Here is a 19706-nt window from a genome sequence, read left to right as displayed (position 1 = left end):
CATGCGTGCTTGTTGTTTTTGTCTGCTTCCACTTGTCTTTGCACTAGGATGATGTCGGAGTAAATGTGCAGTCATATTCATTGTGTTCCCACTAGTGCTGTCAGCGTTAATCTGAAATGACGTTAATGCCACAACACGGCAAATCTCCGTTAACGAGCTACCGCGGATCGCCCCGTGCGTGGGGCTGGACGGTGTCAACACGTTAACGAGCTAACTGCACTAACACACTAGTTCCCACCCATGTAATTGAGCATTGCGTGGCACATCCGACATGATGTTTTACTTTTGTCCATCAGGGTCATGCTTCACATAAAGACCAAAATAGTTCCAAAGGCCAGATCTGAATGAGGGTGGAGGAGGTTCAATTTGCCATGTTGCAAAGAGCTTAGCTTCTGTCTTGCTAGCTTGCGCTGCGCTCAGTGGATCTGCGCTCGACAGTGCAGCCTAGGCGGAGTAGTCGAACGCAGATCCACTGAGCTCTCAACACAGACAGCATCGTCAGAAGAAAAGTTGATAAAATAAATAAAAAATTTGTATTGTTCATACATATGCGTACCGAACCGAAAGCACTGTATCCAACGGTTCAATACCGATACGAGTATCGTTGCACCCCTACTTAATACTGGTGTTCGGTTGGTCAAAGTCAAGGTAATTTTTTTTATAAAGGAGCAGTTTTGTGGCTTCAGTGAGATTAATCTGGGCAGAGTGAGACCGTGAGACAAAGTCTGGAAGTGAGTTTTTGCGCCAAGACAGTTTATTTTCTTGCTCAAAGAGTTTTTATGGCATGCTTCAAAACAACTGTGGCTTTGAGTTTGTTGAGCAACTCGAGATACAGGAAAGATACAAAGTTACAATGTTTGACGTGCCCCTGTGTAGCGGCGTGCTGTCAGACGTATGCCATGTTGACAAATGTTAGCGGGTCTGACTTGGTGCAGACAATCGACTCAGGCGCACATTCAGACATGATCGGTCTGAGTGCATGCACACACAGAGACCCTGCTCTTAATGACGGCGAGAAGTACACATTTAAAAGCATGGTGGTTTCACTTCATGAGGGTTGTTAAACCACAACAAGTCCTATCTGTTTATCTTCCCCTCAAAAAGCAGGCATGTCTGAGTAAAGCTAACCTCTATCAGGATGTTGTCACTTTAACAGACTGATTAAGCCAGCAGTGCTACACATCTTAACTGGAAATGTCTCAACTCTGTCCTCTTGTTCTTGCTTTACCTCTCCTGGGAGTCCTTTCTACCTGGGGCCTCGCCTCAGTCTCCTCCTTCCTGCCCTGTCTGGCCCACAGTCTGGGAGGCTCGCAGCCTGACTTCCCCAGAGCAGCAGGAAGCTGTAGCAGCAGGAGTTAGGCCTGCGTGGCACTGCCGGCTGGCTCTGTCAGAAGTCCTGCCAAGTCAAGGATGAGAGACCTTTGCCAGTGTGGTATTGGGGCATCAAATAAAATATTTTACAGATGTCTGATGGCAGACGTCGGGAGACAGCAGAGGCTTACTCGGGCCTAGAGTACGGGGTCTTTAAAGTACAAATGATGAGTGTTAATGTATATGTGTTTAGTATTTATGATAAAGAATATGTGTTTACTTATAAATGAAGGAAAAGGCTGAATAAAGTGGTCCCTGTAGGCCGAGGCTATCAGGAAGTAGGCGTGTGGCAGGAGGAGGGAGGTAACGTGATCTGATTTTTGGTTTGGCTGCAAACAGAGTGATTGATTTGGTTTGGTTATGTTTGAAGAAGAGGAGAATCCGATGCTGCTGAACTGTGAGTGCTTGGCTGGGTTCCCAAGCAGTTCTGGCTTGACAGTTTAACAGTGAATATTTAACATTGCACCACACTGCGAGGCTTGGCTGTAAACAGCAGCCAGCAAGCAGCAAAGCAGGAAAAGCTTGCGTGACACTGGGCCTTGGTTGTGAAGCCCACCTTAAAACAACACACAAGCAGAAAGCTCATCTTGAAGTTGTGATTTTAGAAAAAGGCAGATGGCATGGGCTGGTGGTGTCAAACTGTAAAAAAAACCCCACCAGGATACCCTGATGAAAGCAGCTCCCGCGTGCTTTGAACAGCGAGTCTGTCATGGTTGGTGTCTGCTGTGTGGCTCCAGGTCAAACTGTGATACGCAACTCCTGGAATTTGCGCTTTTTAAGTTTTTTTATGTTCAAATCATCTGAGGGAGGAAAAAAAACAGGTGGGAAAAACAGGAAGTCTCATTAATATTAATATTGTAATGTGTGAAAGAAAGAGGCAGGAAAGACCTATCTGATTTAGCTGCTTTCAACCCCTGTTGGGGATCTTCTCTCTTTCCATCTCTCCTTTTTTTCCCCTTTTGCTTCAGTCTTTCTATGCAAATATCGGTAACTGACATTTTCATTTTCGGAATATTGTCAACTCTATTCTGGTATAAATAAACCTGACTTTGGTAAAGTATCAGATATACTACATGCAAAAGAGTGAAAGATTGTGCCAGGTCTGCTAAACACCTACGCAATTTATACTTTTAGCTTGCTAACAAAGCTTGATTGCATTAGCAGCCCAGATGTCGCACCCATCTTTTATGTACTGTATTTTTCGGACCATAAGGTGCATTAAGCTAACCTGGTATTGTGGATGGATTATCTCAGTTGTTCTCCTGACTGAAGTTTGGTCCGTTTACAGCATCCTGCCATGCGATTGCATTTGTCTCTAACCATCAGGAACCTTCACGTTAACTTTTATCAAGTGGAAAAAAGTTAGCGTTCATCCGGGTCGAGGTCAGTAAGCACAACCAGAATTCATACATAAGGCACACTGTCGATTTTTGAGAAAATTAAAGGTTTTTCAGTGCGCCTTATAGTAGGGCTGTTCGATATAACGATATATATCGGATGACGATATAAAAAAAACATCTATCGTTTCATTTTACTCTATCGTTTGTTTCGTGGTGTCGCAAAATAAACTGTTTATGGCAATATTTTTTTATGGTTTTGATGTCACTGTAGCGGTTATATTAATTCATTAAAGTTCTCTCTTTCTCTTATATTTAATATCACCACACTACGGACGGACAAGCGCCTGTTTTTATGCGTTGTCGTTAGCAACAACGACGGTAAAAGCATCCACATAAACCTTTCACAATAAAGCTCAAGATCCTGATCCAATCTAATGTTAAAGTGACCAGAGTGATGTCTGAAAGACCTCCAGACCTGGAGCTGTATGCCTGTGGTTGTGTTTGTGCAGTTAACATACATGAATGAAAGCACTCACAGTAAATTTGATAATAATTTGAAATGTTAGAATAAAGTGACCTTTGTCAGCCTTTGTGTAACTGTCATCCTGGACAGGACCACGAGGTGATGCTCATCAAATAATCCCAGAATACGCACATGCGCTCAGTTTTAGAAATGTTAAAGATCACATTACATATATTTATGTTGCAGTGTGATGGGACACAGCTCTACTGGCTAGTAATTAATGTTGAGTGGAATCCCAAACAATTCTTATAAATGAAACACAACAACAGGAATTCCTAATTTAATCTCCACACAGTGGTATCGTGTGCAACAGTTCATAACTCCTGCATGTGACGCTCGGTGTGAAAAGTAATCGGATACATTTGTTGCATGAAGATGAGTCGAGGGCATTTTGATTCAGCTGTCATTCTGTTAAGCTCCGCTTGGCTTTGATTTCTAGAAATGAGGCTGATTTGTGGAGTTTTACAGATGCTGGGTAAATATAGGGCACAGTCCAGCCTCCGTGTGAGGGATGGTGGAACAGGTCTGACATCTCTCATGAACTGAAAAGGGAAATCCCTTCAGGCACAGACTAGAGAGGAGGCATAAGGGAGGAGGGCGAGAACGGAGAGAGGTGCGACCCCTTAGGGGTAACGGTATTCTCCGATCGTCAGATCCTTACACATACTCACATACAGCGATGCTCTGTCGGCGTGCCAGGTAATGCGCTCATGCAAAGAAGGACGAGTGCCTGAGGAATAAAAATAAACATTGAAATGTTTGTGTGTGTAGTTATGCTTCTGTGCATGTTTTATTCTCATGTGCAAGTTTATGTTTTTATATGATATCGGGACCAAAATTGGGAGTTTTTGCCAACTACAGTTGGTGTACTGCAGCCTGCTCACAACATGGGTCAAATGGCGTTACCAGGCTTGTTTTACTTGATTGCATTGCTGCATTAAAAAAGGACAGAACATACAGTGGGGCAAAAAAGTATTTAGTCAGCCACCGATTGTGCAAGTTCCCCCACTTAAAATGATGACAGAGGTCAGTAATTTGCACCAGAGGTACACTTCAACTGTGAGAGACAGAATGTGAAAAAAAAAATCCATGAATCCACATGGTAGGATTTGTAAAGAATTTATTCGTAAATCAGGGTAGAAAATAAGTATTTGGTCAATAACAAAAATACAACTCAATACTTTGTAACATAACCTTTGTTGGCAATAACAGAGGTCAAACGTTTACTATAGGTCTTTACCAGGTTTGCACACACAGTAGCTGGTATTTTGGCCCATTCCTCCTGCAGATCTTCTCGAGAGCAGTGATGTTTTGGGGCTGTCGCCGAGCAACACGGACTTTCAACTCCCGCCACAGATTTTCTATGGGGTTGAGGTCTGGAGACTGGCTAGGCCACTCCAGGACTTTCAAATGCTTCTTACGGAGCCACTCCTTTGTTGCCCGGGCGGTGTGTTTTGGATCATTGTCATGTTGGAAGACCCAGCCTCGTTTCATCTTCAAAGTTCTCACTGATGGAAGGAGGTTTTGGCTCAAAATCTCACGATACATGGCCCCATTCATTCTGTCCTTAACACGGATCAGTCGTCCTGTCCCCTTGGCAGAAAAACAGCCCCATAGCATGATGTTTCCACCCCCATGCTTCACAGTAGGTATGGTGTTCTTGGGATGCAACTCAGTATTCGTCTTCCTCCAAACACGACGAGTTGAGTTTATACCAAAAAGTTCTACTTTGGTTTCATCTGACCACATGACATTCTCCCAATCCTCTGCTGTATCATCCATGTGCTCTCTGGCAAACTTCAGACGGGCCTGGACATGCACTGGCTTCAGCAGCGGAACACGTCTGGCACTGCGGGATTTGATTCCCTGCCGTTGTAGTGTGTTACTGATGGTGACCTTTGTTACTTTGGTCCCAGCTCTCTGCAGGTCATTCACCAGGTCCCCCCGTGTGGTTCTGGGATCTTTGCTCACCGTTCTCATGATCATTTTGACCCCACGGGATGAGATCTTGCGTGGAGCCCCAGATCGTGGGAGATTATCAGTGGTCTTGTATGTCTTCCATTTTCTGATGATTGCTCCCACAGTTGATTTTTTCACACCAAGCTGCTTGCCTATTGTAGATTCACTCTTCCCAGTCTGGTGCAGGGCTACAATACTTTTCCTGGTGTCCTTCGAAAGCTCTTTGGTCTTGGCCATGGCGGAGTTTGGAGTCTGACTGTTTGAGGCTGTGGACAGGTGTCTTTTATACAGATGATGAGTTCAAACAGGTGCCATTCATACAGGTAACGAGTGGGGGACAGAAAAGCGTCTTACAGAAGACGTTACAGGTCTGTGAGAGCCAGAGATTTTCCTTGTTTGAGGTGACCAAATACTTATTTTCCACCCTGATTTACGAATAAATTCTTTACAAATCCTACCGTGTGAATTCATGGATTTTTTTTTCACATTCTGTCTCTCACAGTTGAAGTGTACCTCTGGGGCAAATTACTGACCTCTGTCATCATTTTAAGTGGGGGAACTTGCACAATCGGTGGCTGACTAAATACTTTTTTGCCCCACTGTACATGTCTTCCCTGAAATACTTGCATGTAATGGAGAAGTTGTGAGGAGAGAAATGAAACAGGGCTCGCAAAATCGCTAGCCGGACGTCCCGGGGCTAGCGATATCTCCGGTCGGGCGACCAAAATCTATCTCAGCCCCGCCCGTCGGGCTATATGGTGGCCCGAGGGGCAGGGATGAGATAGATTTTGGTCGCCCAAGTGGCGATATCGCTAGCCCCGGGACGTATTTTATTTTGAGATATACCCGGGCAGAAATGTGGTGCTGCTTTTATATAGTTTGATTTATTCCGATTTATTTTCTGTGCCAACTTGTTGACACGGCTGCGACCGAGTTAAACCTGGTTTTCTAACTGCAGCCCCATTTTTAATCATCTCACAGTCTACAATCGTCATATTCAGAATCTGTTGCGCTGGTAGAAGCAGCTTCAGCTTAAAGAGTCGCCCTCCCTGGCAGCTTGAGAATAGAATAGAATAGAATAGCCTTTATTGTCATTGTACAGAGTACAACGAAATTGGAGTGCCACTCCCTTGGTGCAAGTTTCAATAATAAATATAAATGTAAAATATAAAAAGTACAAAAAAAACAATCGTAAGTACTCAAACAATAGTATGTACAATATATACAGGATAGCAGCATTAATATAATGACAGTATGAATAGCAGCATAATATAATGACAGTGACGGTATGGAATAGGTTCAGTTGTTTTTGTGCTTATTTACTACGGTGATAGCTCTGGGAAAGAAGCTATCCCTGAATCTGTTTGTCCTGGTTTTATGTGACCTGTACCGTCGGCCTGACGGTAATAGTTCAAACAGTTGGTTGCTGGGGTGAGAGTGGTCCTTGATGATATTGCCAGCTCTGCTGAGGTACCGAGAGTTTGCAGTGACCACCAGGCTGGGCAGAGAGCAGCCAGTGATCTTCTGGGCTGTGTTGATGACCCTCTGCAGTACTTTCCTGTCTGCAGCTGAGCACCCTGCATACCATGTTGTTGTGCCGTACGTTAGGATGCTCTCTATGGTGGCTCTGTAAAATGTCACCAGCAGCCTCTCCTCCAGGTTGTTCCTCCTGAGCACTCTCAGAAAGTGGAGACGCTGCTGGGCCTTTTTAACCACCGCTGTAGTATTTGCAGTCCAGGAGAGGTCATCAGAGATCTGCACGCCCAGAAACCTCATGGAGTGTACCCTCTCCACACAGCTCCCGTGAATGTAAAGTGGGGCCGGGTCTGCTCTGCCCTTCCTGAAGTCCAAGATAAGTTCTTTAGTTTTCGTGGTGTTCAGTTGGAGGTTGTTAACTGAACACCACTCAGTCAGTCTGTTGACCTCATCTCTGTAGTCCGACTCATCCCCCCTTGAGATGAGTCCAACCACTGTGGTGTCATCCGCGAACTTTATGATGGTGTTTGAGAGATGGGTAGGGGAGCAGTCGGATGTGTAGAGCGTAAACAGGAGGGGACTCAAAACACATCCTTGTGGAGACCCGGTGCTGAGTGTGATGGTGCTGGACCGGTGGGGGCCGAGTCTGACAGACTGTGGTCTATTTGTCAGGAAGTCCTTGATCCAGAGGCAGATGGGGGTGGAGAGTCCCAGGTGAGACAGTTTCTGGACCAGGATCTCCGGGATGATATGATTGAATGCTGAGCTGAAGTCCAGAAAGAGCATTCTCACATAGCTTCCTCGGTGCTCCAGGTGACTCAGCGCAGTGTGGAGCGCTATGGTGATGGCGTCCTCGGTGGAACGATTTGTCCTGTAGGCAAATTGGTGGGGGTCCAGAGTGGGAGGCAGACCGGCCCTGATGTGCTGACAGACCAGTCTCTCAAAGCACTTCATCACTACAGGCGTAAGTGCAACAGGCCTGTAGTCATTTGGGCTGGCCACAGCTGACTTCTTGGCGATGGGGATGATGGTGGAGGTTTTGAGGCAGGGCGGGACGGTGTTTGATGACAAGGAAAGGTTGAAGATTTTAGTGAAGACTCCGGTCAGTTCGTCAGCACATGCTCTGAGAACCTTTCCATGTATTCCATCAGGACCTGCCGCCTTCCTGGGATTCACTGACCTTAGAACACACCTCACTTGATGCTCCCTGAGTGTTAGTGTGCCAGTGCTGGGGGCGGGTGGAAGTGGTGTGGCAGCTGAGGGCTTGGTCGTCTCAAAGCGGGCGAAGAAACGGTTTAGATCCTCAGCCAGTGAGGCATCAGTCCTAGATGTTGCCTGGTTATTGCTTCTGTAGTTGGTAATGTGATTGATCCCCTGCCACATTTTTCTGGGGTCGTTGTCAGCAAAGTGATCTTCAATCCTCCTCCTATAGGCAGCCTTAGCTTTCCTGATGCCTCTACTCAGGTCTGCCCTGGCCACCCTATATGCAGCCCTGTCCCCTGACTTGAAGGCAGTGTTGCGGCTTTTTAGGAGGGATTGCACTTCGCTATTCATCCAGGGTTTTTGATTTGGAAACACCCTGACCCTTTTGTTGACGGTGACATTGTCAACACAGTTCCTGATGTACGAGAGTACAGTGTCCGTGTACTCCTGGAGGTTGTGGCTGGAGAATAAATCCCATACAGTTGTTGAGAAGCAGTCCTGCAGTTGAGAAAGGGCTCCTTCAGGCCAGGTTTTTATTGTCTTTGTCTGGGGCTTTGTTTTTCTCAGCAGGGGGGTGTAGGTGGGGGTGAGGGACATGCAGAGGTGGTCAGATCCAGCCAGGTGGGGGAGGGGTGTCGCTCTGAAAGCATGCCTGATGTTTGAATAGACATGGTCCAAAGTGTGTTCTCCTCTCGTAGCAAAGTCCACGAACTGGACAAATTTAGGAAGCACAGTCTTTAGGCACGCTTTGTTAAAGTCGCCGGCGACAATAAAAACCCCATCGGGGTGGGCAAGCTGTTGTTTGTTTATGGTGTTGAGCAAGAGGCTGAGAGCCGTGCTAACGTTAGCATCCGGCGGTATATAAACAGCTATCACAATAACTACTGTAAACTCCCTCGGGATGTAAAAAGGTCTGCACGAGACTGCCAGAACCTCCAAATCAGGAGAACAGTGTGTGTAAATGATCCTGCTGTTACAACACCACTCGTTATGCACGTAAACACATAGCCCCCCTCCTCTGCTTTTACCTGAGTTGCTGTTTCTGTCGTGCCGGTGTAGCGTGCGGCCTGCTAACTCGACTGCAGCGTCGGGAATCAGCGGGTGAAGCCACGTCTCCGTAATAAGAATAATGCTGCAGTTACGTGCAAAGCTTGTGTTGGCTATCTGTAGCTCCAATTCGTCAAGTTTGTGGGTGATGGATCTGGCGTTCGATAGGAAAAGGCTCGGAAGTGCTGGCCGGTGTGGATGTTTGCGTAGCCTAGCGTCTGAGCCCGACCGGCATCCCCTCTTCTGCTTTCTTTCCCTCCGTCGCCTTCTACGCTTGCTGGGCGGGCAGACCATCCACGGTGACCCTGGCGGTCTCGCTATCTCCACCAGGATGTTGTGTGTTCGCTGATAGTCGCCAGAAACAGACAAACTATATTTAAAACCTAGGTCAATTAGGTTCTGGCACTGGCATAACAAAGCACTCACATGCTGGTGAAGCAACAGAGCAGTATTTGACCTCTGATTGAGGAGCAGCGCTCTGGATCTGGTTAAAGATTGCAGAAGCCACCGCAGAAGCCACAGCGGGCTGAACCGCAGCCAGACCAAAGCTTGATTTTTGTGGAGCCGTGTTTCCTTGGGCCCACTGTTACTGCGTGCTCGGTGTAGGCTTCCAGCTTCATATTCATTCTTTTTTTTCTGCGTATGGTTGCACGAGATTACGTTTATGACATTAATGTGTTGAGTGAACCACAGTTTGTTTGTGTGTCTCTTTCTTTCCTCATCGAGCGCCAGGATTGAGTAAAGGTTGTTGTGGGTTCAGGGTCTTAGATGTTTCCATTACAAACTGTGGAGAACAGATGCTGGTGCAGAGCATGGAAGAAGGCCTGGGCCCAGAAAAGTCCCAAACATGAGCTCTTAGCAGTCAGCTATGTAATGAGACATGCCTGGGAACTGCTCCTCTCACATTACTAATGATTTGGACATCTTGTGCTTGTCATTTCCTCTTAGACAAACTTCTTTGCTTACACAGGGTAACTGCATCAAACTATGCAAGTGAAAGGGAAAAAGCCTGCGTTGAGGGAATAAGAGAGGCTGCTGGTTTTTGTATGATGGGCAAAGTGGACTCCAGATGTTTTCTGCTAAAGTTTAGTTCTTAGGAAAACGATGACAGCCCCCATCTCCAGCTCACAGAGAGTCGTGGCTTGTCATCTAAGAACCAGACAGTGGCAGACTAAAAGGTAAAAATCATTTTATTATTTGGTCACATGGCTGCTCAGACACGTTAAATATGATTTAGGGCCGCTGCTCACTGATGCTGAACCGAACTGCATCTTTGTAAAATGGATTAAGGGATAGGACTGTTTCAGCTGTTTTATTGTAATTGCTAGAAGCCGAAAGTGTAATGAACATAAAGCATGATTAACCGTCCACGTCTACTCCCGCTGCCTGAAAGAAGCTTCTTATTACGTTGCTGTTTCTCGTGTTGTGCTTGATTAAGAGCTTCGGCCAAAGGAAACACAGCTTCCGCGAGGAACACTCGACTCTGTCAAAGCTAGATACTGGTATTTTATTAAAACCAGTATATTTGCCAGTTCTATTGATTGTGATCATCTTCGACTCAAAAAACAAATGAGATGGGCCTAAGCAGGGTTTAAGCTGTTTAACAAAGGAGGAGAAAATGCCTTTATTTGATAAAGTTGTGCAGTTTCCATTGGCGTGAGTTTTATTTGTTAATGCAGGCTGCACTAAAAGGAACTGATAAACACATAATCCTGAGTAATTGGTCCCATCGATTCTTATTTAGCACATAGCAGTAGTTAGCACGGTATTCCCTTGTTTAATTTTTATTTTTTTTAAATGTGAAAGTCCCTCGTTTGCCCCCGTTGTGTTTTCATTTCTTTATTTTTTAATGTTGGCCCCGTGGTCTCGCAGACAAACACAGCCACAGCCCCGTGGAACAGAATGTCGCATCCAATATCCTGGTGCCAGAGGTGATGCAGCTAATTTGGTGGTCAGTCAGTGACATGGCTAACAAACAAAGCCCTCGTTGGTCCTGGAGGGCAGGAAGCTCTGCTCGGCTGCGCAATGCTCTGTTCTTCATTGTGAAAGACCAGGAGTTGTTGCCACAAGGGACTAATGCAGCCTAAAGCCTTGGGATCTTCACCTTACTGCGGTCTGCAACTCTGGGTGTGGATATTTTGGTGCACATGAAGTGAGGGTGTGCTTTTAAAAACAGTAACGGCGACAAAAACAAATCTGTCCTCCATCCATTGTTTCATGGATTAAATGCTTTTTGCATTTCTAATAATATACATGTGAGATCTCTGAGATTATGGAGTCAGGCTTGATATGCAAATTTAAAAAGTTAATGGGTATTCAGATTAGTCAGTGTTGCTTATAAAAACAAATCTTGATGTTGTGTTACATAAGTTTTGATACGTGCACAGCCCCGCCCCCTGCGGTGACCCAAGTCACATGTTAACCTGCTGTGTAAATCACACGAATGGAAACTAAACTGTGAGACATTTTATTTAGACATTTATTTCTGACTCCTTTGAGGAAACACGGTCATTTTACTTTCCTCTGGTCACTCTGTGAGACTTTTGCATTTTAGTTCAGATCCAGAGTCACACAGTAACTCAGCAGTCGAGGCGACGTTAAAAAACACGGTGTAACTTCCTGGTGGTAAAGAGCCGCGTTCTAAAATATGCGTGCTCTCAAACGGATAACGATTTCTATTGGCTCCGATCCGGCTACGTGAGTGTTTTTAACTTTAAACGGTACTCAAAAAGTTATAATTCTCCAATTGTTTACCAGTTACACTTGGAAATATACCCATAATTAGACCGTTGTTGATGCAGTGATACGAGGGGAAACGCAGTCTGAAGATAGACAAACCAGTCTAAATGAAATCTCTTGATTTCCTTTCACACGTTATGCATTCAGTTTCTAAGTGATTTTAACTGAGGTGTGATGGTGGTGCAGCGTTTTGAAAGGCTGTGAATGTAGTGAGCGTGCGCCTAAACCCCCAGGGTCCCCTGTGCTGAACGCCTGGGGGGTTCTCTCCTTCACACAGCCTGCTCCCTGACACACTGAGCTGGTTCTGAGGGATCACACAGCTGTCTTAAATGCAGCTCTGTTTTTGCATACTTTGCCCACACGGTTTTGTCTTTCTTTACACAGTCAGCAATTTGTCAATATACCTTGTTTATTCTCAGTGATTGACAGTACGAATTGGTTTTACTTTAGCATGGGGGGGGCAGTTTCTTTTTCTGTTGGTAGCATGAATGTCTGTCATTCTCCTTTTATCATTGAAATTGGAGTTTATCTTTTACAAGCCTGAGTGGAATGTATTTGTTTTTCAAGTGATTATTAGCATCCTCCTCGGCTGCCGTCTCCGGCTGATGAAATGAGCACATCAAACGGTGCTCTGTGCTAACGAAGCCGTGCAGGCTGGATGGCTGGCTGCCTCCTGCCTCTTACTGTAAGGCACCTGCTGAAGTGACAGACTGGCAACAAAGGGTCCCTCGCCGTCAGTACCGCTGTAGAGTGGGTAGGACAATGGAGCAGAGAGGTGGCCTGGGCTTTTAGCCGCGTGCCAACTCGTGTCCAAAGCACACAGGAGCGACGGAGCACGAAGGGGAGGAGGTGGGGAGGAGGAGAAGAGCAAGGGGCATGGATAAAGAGGAGGAGAGTGGCTGACACCTGCTTGTGCTTGAGCTCTTTCCTCAATGGTGAACATCTTTAGACAGTGGTGGAAAATGAAAACGAGATGCGCGGGTATACAAACGCACAGGTGTGCGTGCGCGGGGAGACGCACAAACAAACAGGAAGACGGAGGAGAGTCCCGCGTCGTTAATGGGATTACTGGGTCATGGAGGTGGGATGAAAGTGTGTTATGTAGAGGCTGCAGTAGGTGGATTGTACGTGTAAAGCAGAGCGCTGGATCGTGGGGAAATAAATCAGATTAGGCCTCACATGAAGCGCGGCTAACCGTGCTGTGCTCTTTACTTCTGCAGTGAAATAATCATGAGGCTATAAAAATCTGAAGGTGAAAAATGTAAAGCGTGACTATGAATAGTCAGCAAGCCACATTATGGATCGCCGGCCTTTGTAGCGTCTCGGTGGACCAACGCGCAGTTCTTTGTCTTAATTTCCTTTTTTAAATATTATTTTTCTGTCCTCGCTCCACCAGTAAGAGGGTGGAGGTTTGTAACAGCATCACAAGCATTACAAGCACACATTTCTACGTATAAAAAATGAGGATTATTATTATTATTATTATGGTTGTTATTTATTTATTTTTTCCATCGATGGCTCGTAGATGTGAAACGGAGCTTAAACCTCTGCTTGTTCTTGAACAGCGAGTCCTGTCTGGTGTCGGTGTTGTTGTTTGGGTCTGTTGCCTGACTGACTTCATGCTTTTGTCACCAGATATGAGGAAATGGAAATTTCTAGATAGAGGGAGCATGTAATCTGTTTGGCTGCCTTTTTTCCACAGTTTTCCTTTTATCACACTGTTGATTTTTTCAGGACAATCTAATGTCCTAACTTCCTTTTTTTATTCCATCGAGTCTTGGACTGTCTTGCTCGAAGACCTCAAAGCCCGGCTCACGCTGAGGTATAATTGGTCTTCTACCCCTCTCTGTCTGTCTCTCAGCTCACGGTCCAATGAACACGAGTGCCTGCACATTTGTGCTAATGATTTTGAATAGTGATTAAAATGAATTGGAAAGTGTGCTGCTTCTGTAGTATCTGGACCCCTCCATCATTAGTGGCTCTCTTCCTCTTCTCCTCTTTCTGTGTCATCACTGTTAGTGTAGCAGGGGTTTTGAGAAGAGGCCCGGGGTGGGCTTTCATGAGCGCAGACTCAAAGGTTTCTCCATTTCTTGTAATCATGGACACCACTCTTCCAGCACTTTCGCTGTCGTCTTCTGGCTCCTCAAAGATGCCTTTGATTCTCTCACATCGTGCACTCGGGCCGGATAGTGTCACGTTATATTTTTCCTCTTTACCCCCCCCAATCGCTTTCCTCTTCTTCTTAAACCCGAGGTCATCGGTTTGCGTTCGTATTTATTGTCCTGGGATGGAGAGCTGATTGTGCACTCTGCTCTTTGAGACTGCTAAATTTCAGGACCCTTCCCCTTCACTTTTTCCTTCATCCCTCCTCCATCCCAGTTTGCCTTGATCCACCTTTTTATAATCATCTCCCTCCCTTTAGCTCTCTTTGTTTTCGCTGTTCTCCTGTTTTAAATGATTTATGCAGAAAGGAGGAAATGAGGATTAAAGAGGAGCTGAAGCCAGTGCCAGTGTCTGTGGCACACACCGACTCTTTCAGGACCACGAGCACATCAGGGCTAACAAGCTGCTTTTTTCTGTCTGCTGGCAGTTTTCATAGTTTTGCATCTGTCCCTCTCTTTCCTGCACAATCCCGGCTTTATCCCTACTCAGTTTTCCAACTTACACTCAGCTTCTTCCCATTTGAATGAAGATGTGCTTTTTCTTATCAAGGTTGGGAAAGTTGTTGTCAACTATGTTACAGAGGTTTTCTCTCAGCCTTTTGGTAAAAGGTTTACATGGTTCACTGTTCAAACAGGAACTTCTTTTTGCACAGTTTTGCACAATTCTTCGAGACGATCAAACTAGGGCTGAGCGATATGGCCTAAAACCCATATTGTGGTATAATTTGAAGCATGTGCAGTAACGATATGCATTGCAATATATTCTTTTCTTCTGTATATACATGCAAAATGACTGAGCAGTATAGCATGCCATTTTAAGAACATTTACTGTGCAAAACTTTTCTTAAAAATTTGTAAAATTACAAAACTTTTCAAATAATTTTTAAGCTGTAACAGATCTTTTTTCCAAACAATGTAACACAAAATTCTTAAATACCAAATAAAAATGAAGATAAATGTGCAAACATGTGGCGGTCCAAGGCCTGCCCTGACTAGTATGACGTGTCTGCTTCAGAGCAGCTATTCCTTTTGTTTGTCATGGAAACTGCATTGTCTGCATATCTGCTGAGAGTGGACACAAAGTGCTCTGCATGCACATGACTTACAACAACACAATCACTCTTTAAGTATAAGCAGTAATCTAATGTTAACAGCAGGTATTGTAGCCTCATTCCATCATCGGTGAACTGTGTTCGTAGACAGGTTAAAAGTAGGCTGGGGCAGATCTCTGCCCCCTCTGAGCTTCCATACTGACCATTCTTCAAGCTCCAAAATTCAGCCATGTTCGTTTACACAAAGAGTCCAAAGCTTTAAAAAACTGAGTGGATTCATTGTTTTTCTCCTGAAATGAACGCCCTTCTTCTTGGAGCTGTGTTGATGCCACCAGGTCAATCCATGACTGATAGTGTTCCCGTTTGTCTACTTGTTTATTTGCTTCTTCTTTCTTTGTCCTGTACAGGTGTGTGTTACTGCACTGCCAACGTGTTTGGGATCATTGTCATGCTGAAGCCTTCCCAATTAAACACCTGCCAGATGGCATTGCATGGTGGATCAAAATTTCCACCATATAATCCCATCTGGTACTTTCTGCGTTGATAATTCCATAAATTTTTGACAAGATCCCAACACCACTGGCTGAAATCCTGATTTTCAGTCCAGTTCTTCTGTAATTTAGCAAAGCTTTGCCCTTTTTTCTTGTTTCCTTTCCTTAAGAATGGCTTCATGACAGCCGCCTTTCCACTGAAACCTCGCTAATGAGTGAAAATTTGTTAAAAACCAGCCAGAGGACGGAGGAAAACTTTGAAAGATATTTAGAAATCTATTGCTCAAGACAAGCGTAGGAATGAAAGAAGCTAAATATAAGGAAACGAGGCGTGGCTCAAGACTATTTCACAGTAGTGTAAAAGCAGGAAACAGGGCTAAAAATGCAAAAAACAAAAACAAGATTTGAGATGGGAATAAAAAAAAAAAAGGCAAATTAACAAATCTGTTGTGTGCTGGAAGTGTGAGAACAAATAAAACTGTTCAGTCCGCCTCGCTCGGTTTTTCTCCTCTTTCATATAATTACCTCGGTGTGATGGGCCCACTGTGAGAATGCTGGGCTGGAGTCTCACATTAGATGGAACGCAGTCAGAAAACAGTGTTTGTTTTCATTGAGTGGTTGGTGGTCTGCACGGAGACGGTGTTTTCAGTTTCCTCTGAAAACACCGTCGGTCTTTCGGATGGACTCACGGCGTCTCGGAAACAACATGTTTGTGTCCATTTACATTTCATAGACGATCTATAGTGGTGAAAATGTTTGTGCAGAAATAATTGTAATAAAGTCAGCCTGACAGAATATCAGTGTAAAAGGAAGATCTGTGAAAAATAAGGAAACGATAATAAAAGTAAAATTCTCATTCCAGGCAAACGCCAGTCGTATGTGTGTCTACATATTTAGCATAAAATGGCTCTGCTTGTCTGTCCTGTTGTGTATTTGCAGCTGTCTCTCACCAAAGGTCCAAATGTGACTCTGACATCTATGAATAGGTAGAGGATTTAGCTTTTAGCTGTTACCAGAAAGGCAGCCACCATTTCTCACCCGCATGACAGAAATGCAAGCAAGAGTGGCACATTGAGCTTCCATGTGTTTTGAAAGTCAGGAATTCCTGTCTGTGGCGAGCAACCTTTCGGGGATATCGAGACAGCGAGAGGAACAGTTAAGAGGAATGTGCGATGAAAGGTCAGCGTGATGAAGCCGGTTGTGTTTTTGCGCAGTCACTGCTACGGTTTGCGTATTTTCCCCTGTTTACGCCTCCTGATCGAGTTAGATTTGTTAATTGTGTTGTTTCCTTGTGTGTGTTAATCTAACGTGGCAGTCTTAATTGATCTTGTTAACGTGGGATGTAGGAGGCGAAAGAACGTCCTCTGATGCCCTGCGGTTATTTTGACACTCAGGCGGTTAGAAACACAAGATGGTTAGGGAGCGAAGGAAGGGTGCCAGCCTCAATCTAACACAGCGCGGGGCTGAAGTGCAAAGAATCACGGCAACAGCCGCGAAGGCCAGCTGGGCGGGTGACTCGAAAGTCCACTGTGACCGCGAAATCCAAATGTCACGACACGCAGCTCGTTCAAACTAAGAGGCCGACTTCACCTGGTATTAAAATATCCTGTAATAGATAAAAGCTCTTGAGTGATGATGTACTGATACTGATTTTAAAGTGTGGGTGATGGATGCACAGATCAACAGCCTTTCAGGAACTCTTCACACTACGAACATTTTGCTTGTGCAAAATTACTATGGCACAACCGTTGGATATTGATATTGGTATTTGTTCTGGGTCAATATTCTGATACCAATCAAAAAGAGCAACATATGATGTAGGGCTGATGTACCGGTGCGGCCTGAGGCTCTGTCCAGATGTTCATGGGTATCTGAGTAAATGTAGCCTTTTCTCTGCTTTGTTAACGCTCTGTTAGGACCTCCAGGGTGATTTTCACCTCCTTTTGACTTTTCAAACGACCTTGAGTGCGTCTGTCTGTTTAACTTATTGGTGCTGCACGTTTGTGGCTTGAAATGTTGATGGTCAAACAGTCAAACAACCTTTCCAGGTGTTTATAAAAACCACCACAGCTGGTTGTTTTCAAAAATACTTTTTCTCCAGCAGGTTTATTAATGAGTCAGGATCATTTAGCGTTTAACGCTGTTCTGCATTTAAAAATGTCAACCTTATTAATAAATGATCCATTACATAAGTGAAGAGAGTCGTATTGCCAGCATAGCCGATGTAAATCCATTGGAAACGGGGTTGAGTAAATAATTTTGCGATCTTCCAAACTTACACGAACATCAAGAAAAAGCTAATCTGTGATTTTAGCACAGCAATAATTGCAAATGATGTGTTTGCTCAAAGTGCATAGACACACATCATAAAAATATTAAACTGCCCAAAGAATCTGTGTGTCAACCTATTAATCAGTTATATGGTTAGATAGCTATATAATTGCTCGATTGATCAGATGATTGATTGATATACACACAGAGACTGCTTTTCAGTGTTATTCTCATCTACATTACACCGGCACATTTTAATTGGCCCAGGGAGGCTCAATGCAACAGAGACAAGAGACTGTGACCAATACACGAGTGACACACCAACAGATCTGCAAACCGGCTTTGGAGGAAAAACATGCAAATGGCCCACTGTGAAGTGTGCTTTCTTTCCCTCCTGTGTGGAACTTTTCTTTTTACGTGTGTGTGTGTGTGTGTGTGTGTGTGTGTGTGTGTGTGTGTGTGTGTGTGCCCGCTTGAGTGCTATTCCTGTGAATAAGTCCCTAAGAAGACAAAACCATGGTTGAGTTGTAATTCCTGGTATTTCTTTTATCCTCTGTTCCTAATCATTAGTCATTTGCTTCCTATCAACGAGCAGTCTGCGTGTGTGTACACGTGTGTGTGCACGTGTGTGTGCACGCTTGTCCTTGGCTACGTTTTTGTGATGCTGAAAACATACAAATATCTCACCTCATGTGTTGCCTCGTGGATGGCACACGGTTTGTGTTAAACAGGCGGGTATCTCGTGTAAATCACAAGTAATTCTGTGTTAATTTTGGAACGGTGAGTGTAGACTGGAATCATAAGCTAATTTCAAGTGTGAATATAATTGTGCATCGTAATTTTTAAAGCTGTAAATTATTCATTCAGGTGATTTTTTCTCTATTATTGCATTGTCTGTGACGATGAGGCAAGCAACTTGTTATGCTGCTCAGGCAAGTAGCTAAGCCACATGCCAGGACGTGCAATTAAAGAAAAACATGGCATATATACATACTGCACCTCCTCACCCTGAGGTATTTCTCGGAAAAGAAAAAATAAAGTGGAATTGCTTAAACCAGTAACTGGTGTAACCTGCAATTCCCAGGAAAGGTTCCTTGGGAGAATGCCAAGCAGCTTTATCTCTGCTGAAGCTCGGCCACGGCGCAACTCGAGAGGGACCCAGACAAAGAGTATCATATCCAAAGACGTGACCTAGGTTTCAGCTGCTGAAACTCAACACCGGGGCAACCGTCACTCCTTAGTTTGATGCTGCAGAACGAACATTGCTCCACATTTGAATACAATTTAATCGTACTGTTGAAGGGAAATGATCGACTTTTGTTTCACCTGATGATCAGCGTTGCATCGTCTAACCGTGAGTCCTGTTTTGTTTGTGTGATTCGCAGAGGTGTACGGGATCAAGCTCCTAACACCATGGATATGGACACGCAGCCACAAGGACAGCAAGCAGCTGTGCCAGTGTTTCAACCCCAGGTAACCCCACACAGATGCACACTGCAACACCAGTCAGAAGGACTTAGGATCTGAAGTAGGATGCAGACTAAGATAAAAATGGAATTACTCAGCCTCAGCATCCTGTGGTCAGCACCTGTCTTAGCCTTTATTTAACAGATGTGTTCAATGCCGTTTAGTTTGATTATAGATTGAAGAATGATGGGAAATTCCTTCATCTGTTGTATTCCTCCTAATTCCTGTTTTAAACTGTAAATATTTCCTGCTCATCTCTTCTCTCTGCATCAATCAAGATGTATCTTTCAGCCTGATCTTCATTCAGACCTCTGTAGCCTGTGTAAGACAGACAGTGGATGAATGTTGAGTTGTTACTATTGATCAGAGATCTGGAGGCTGGCGGAGCCCGGCCTCCTCGCAAGCCTCTTTCGGTTCGATACAACTCAAGTTTGCTCTGTGCAGATCAGGCCGCTGTTGGATTTTAATATCGTCTTCCAACTTCAGGCGCATTGATTTCTTTACAGAAGGACGTTTTTGCCTCCATAAGTATTGAATAGACTTTAAACAAAGAAGATCATCCATATGCCCCTGAGTAAACGTGGAATCTTTTTGAGAAAGAAGCA

The 19706-nt window shown here is 44.6% G+C and overlaps 1 protein-coding gene across 2 annotated transcripts in view; it reads left to right on the top strand.

Annotated features, from left to right (window-relative positions):
- The window catches only part of nek7 (NIMA-related kinase 7), a 68931-nt gene that overhangs the window by 7648 nt on the left and 41577 nt on the right, over nt 1–19706 (top strand). For both annotated transcript variants that reach the window (XM_082509796.1, XM_082509797.1), the window contains exon 2: nt 19020–19107. In XM_082509796.1, the coding sequence (XP_082365922.1) occupies nt 19048–19107 (60 nt within the window). In that variant the 5' untranslated portion in view covers nt 19020–19047. The remainder of the gene's footprint in view (nt 1–19019; nt 19108–19706) is intronic.

The sequence above is a fragment of the Aulonocara stuartgranti genome, assembly GCF_965226115.1.
Source record: "Aulonocara stuartgranti genome assembly, chromosome: 17".
Taxonomy (NCBI): domain Eukaryota; kingdom Metazoa; phylum Chordata; class Actinopteri; order Cichliformes; family Cichlidae; genus Aulonocara; species Aulonocara stuartgranti.
Note: the sequence above shows the minus strand (reverse complement) of the source record. Positions and strands in the feature narration are given on the sequence as shown.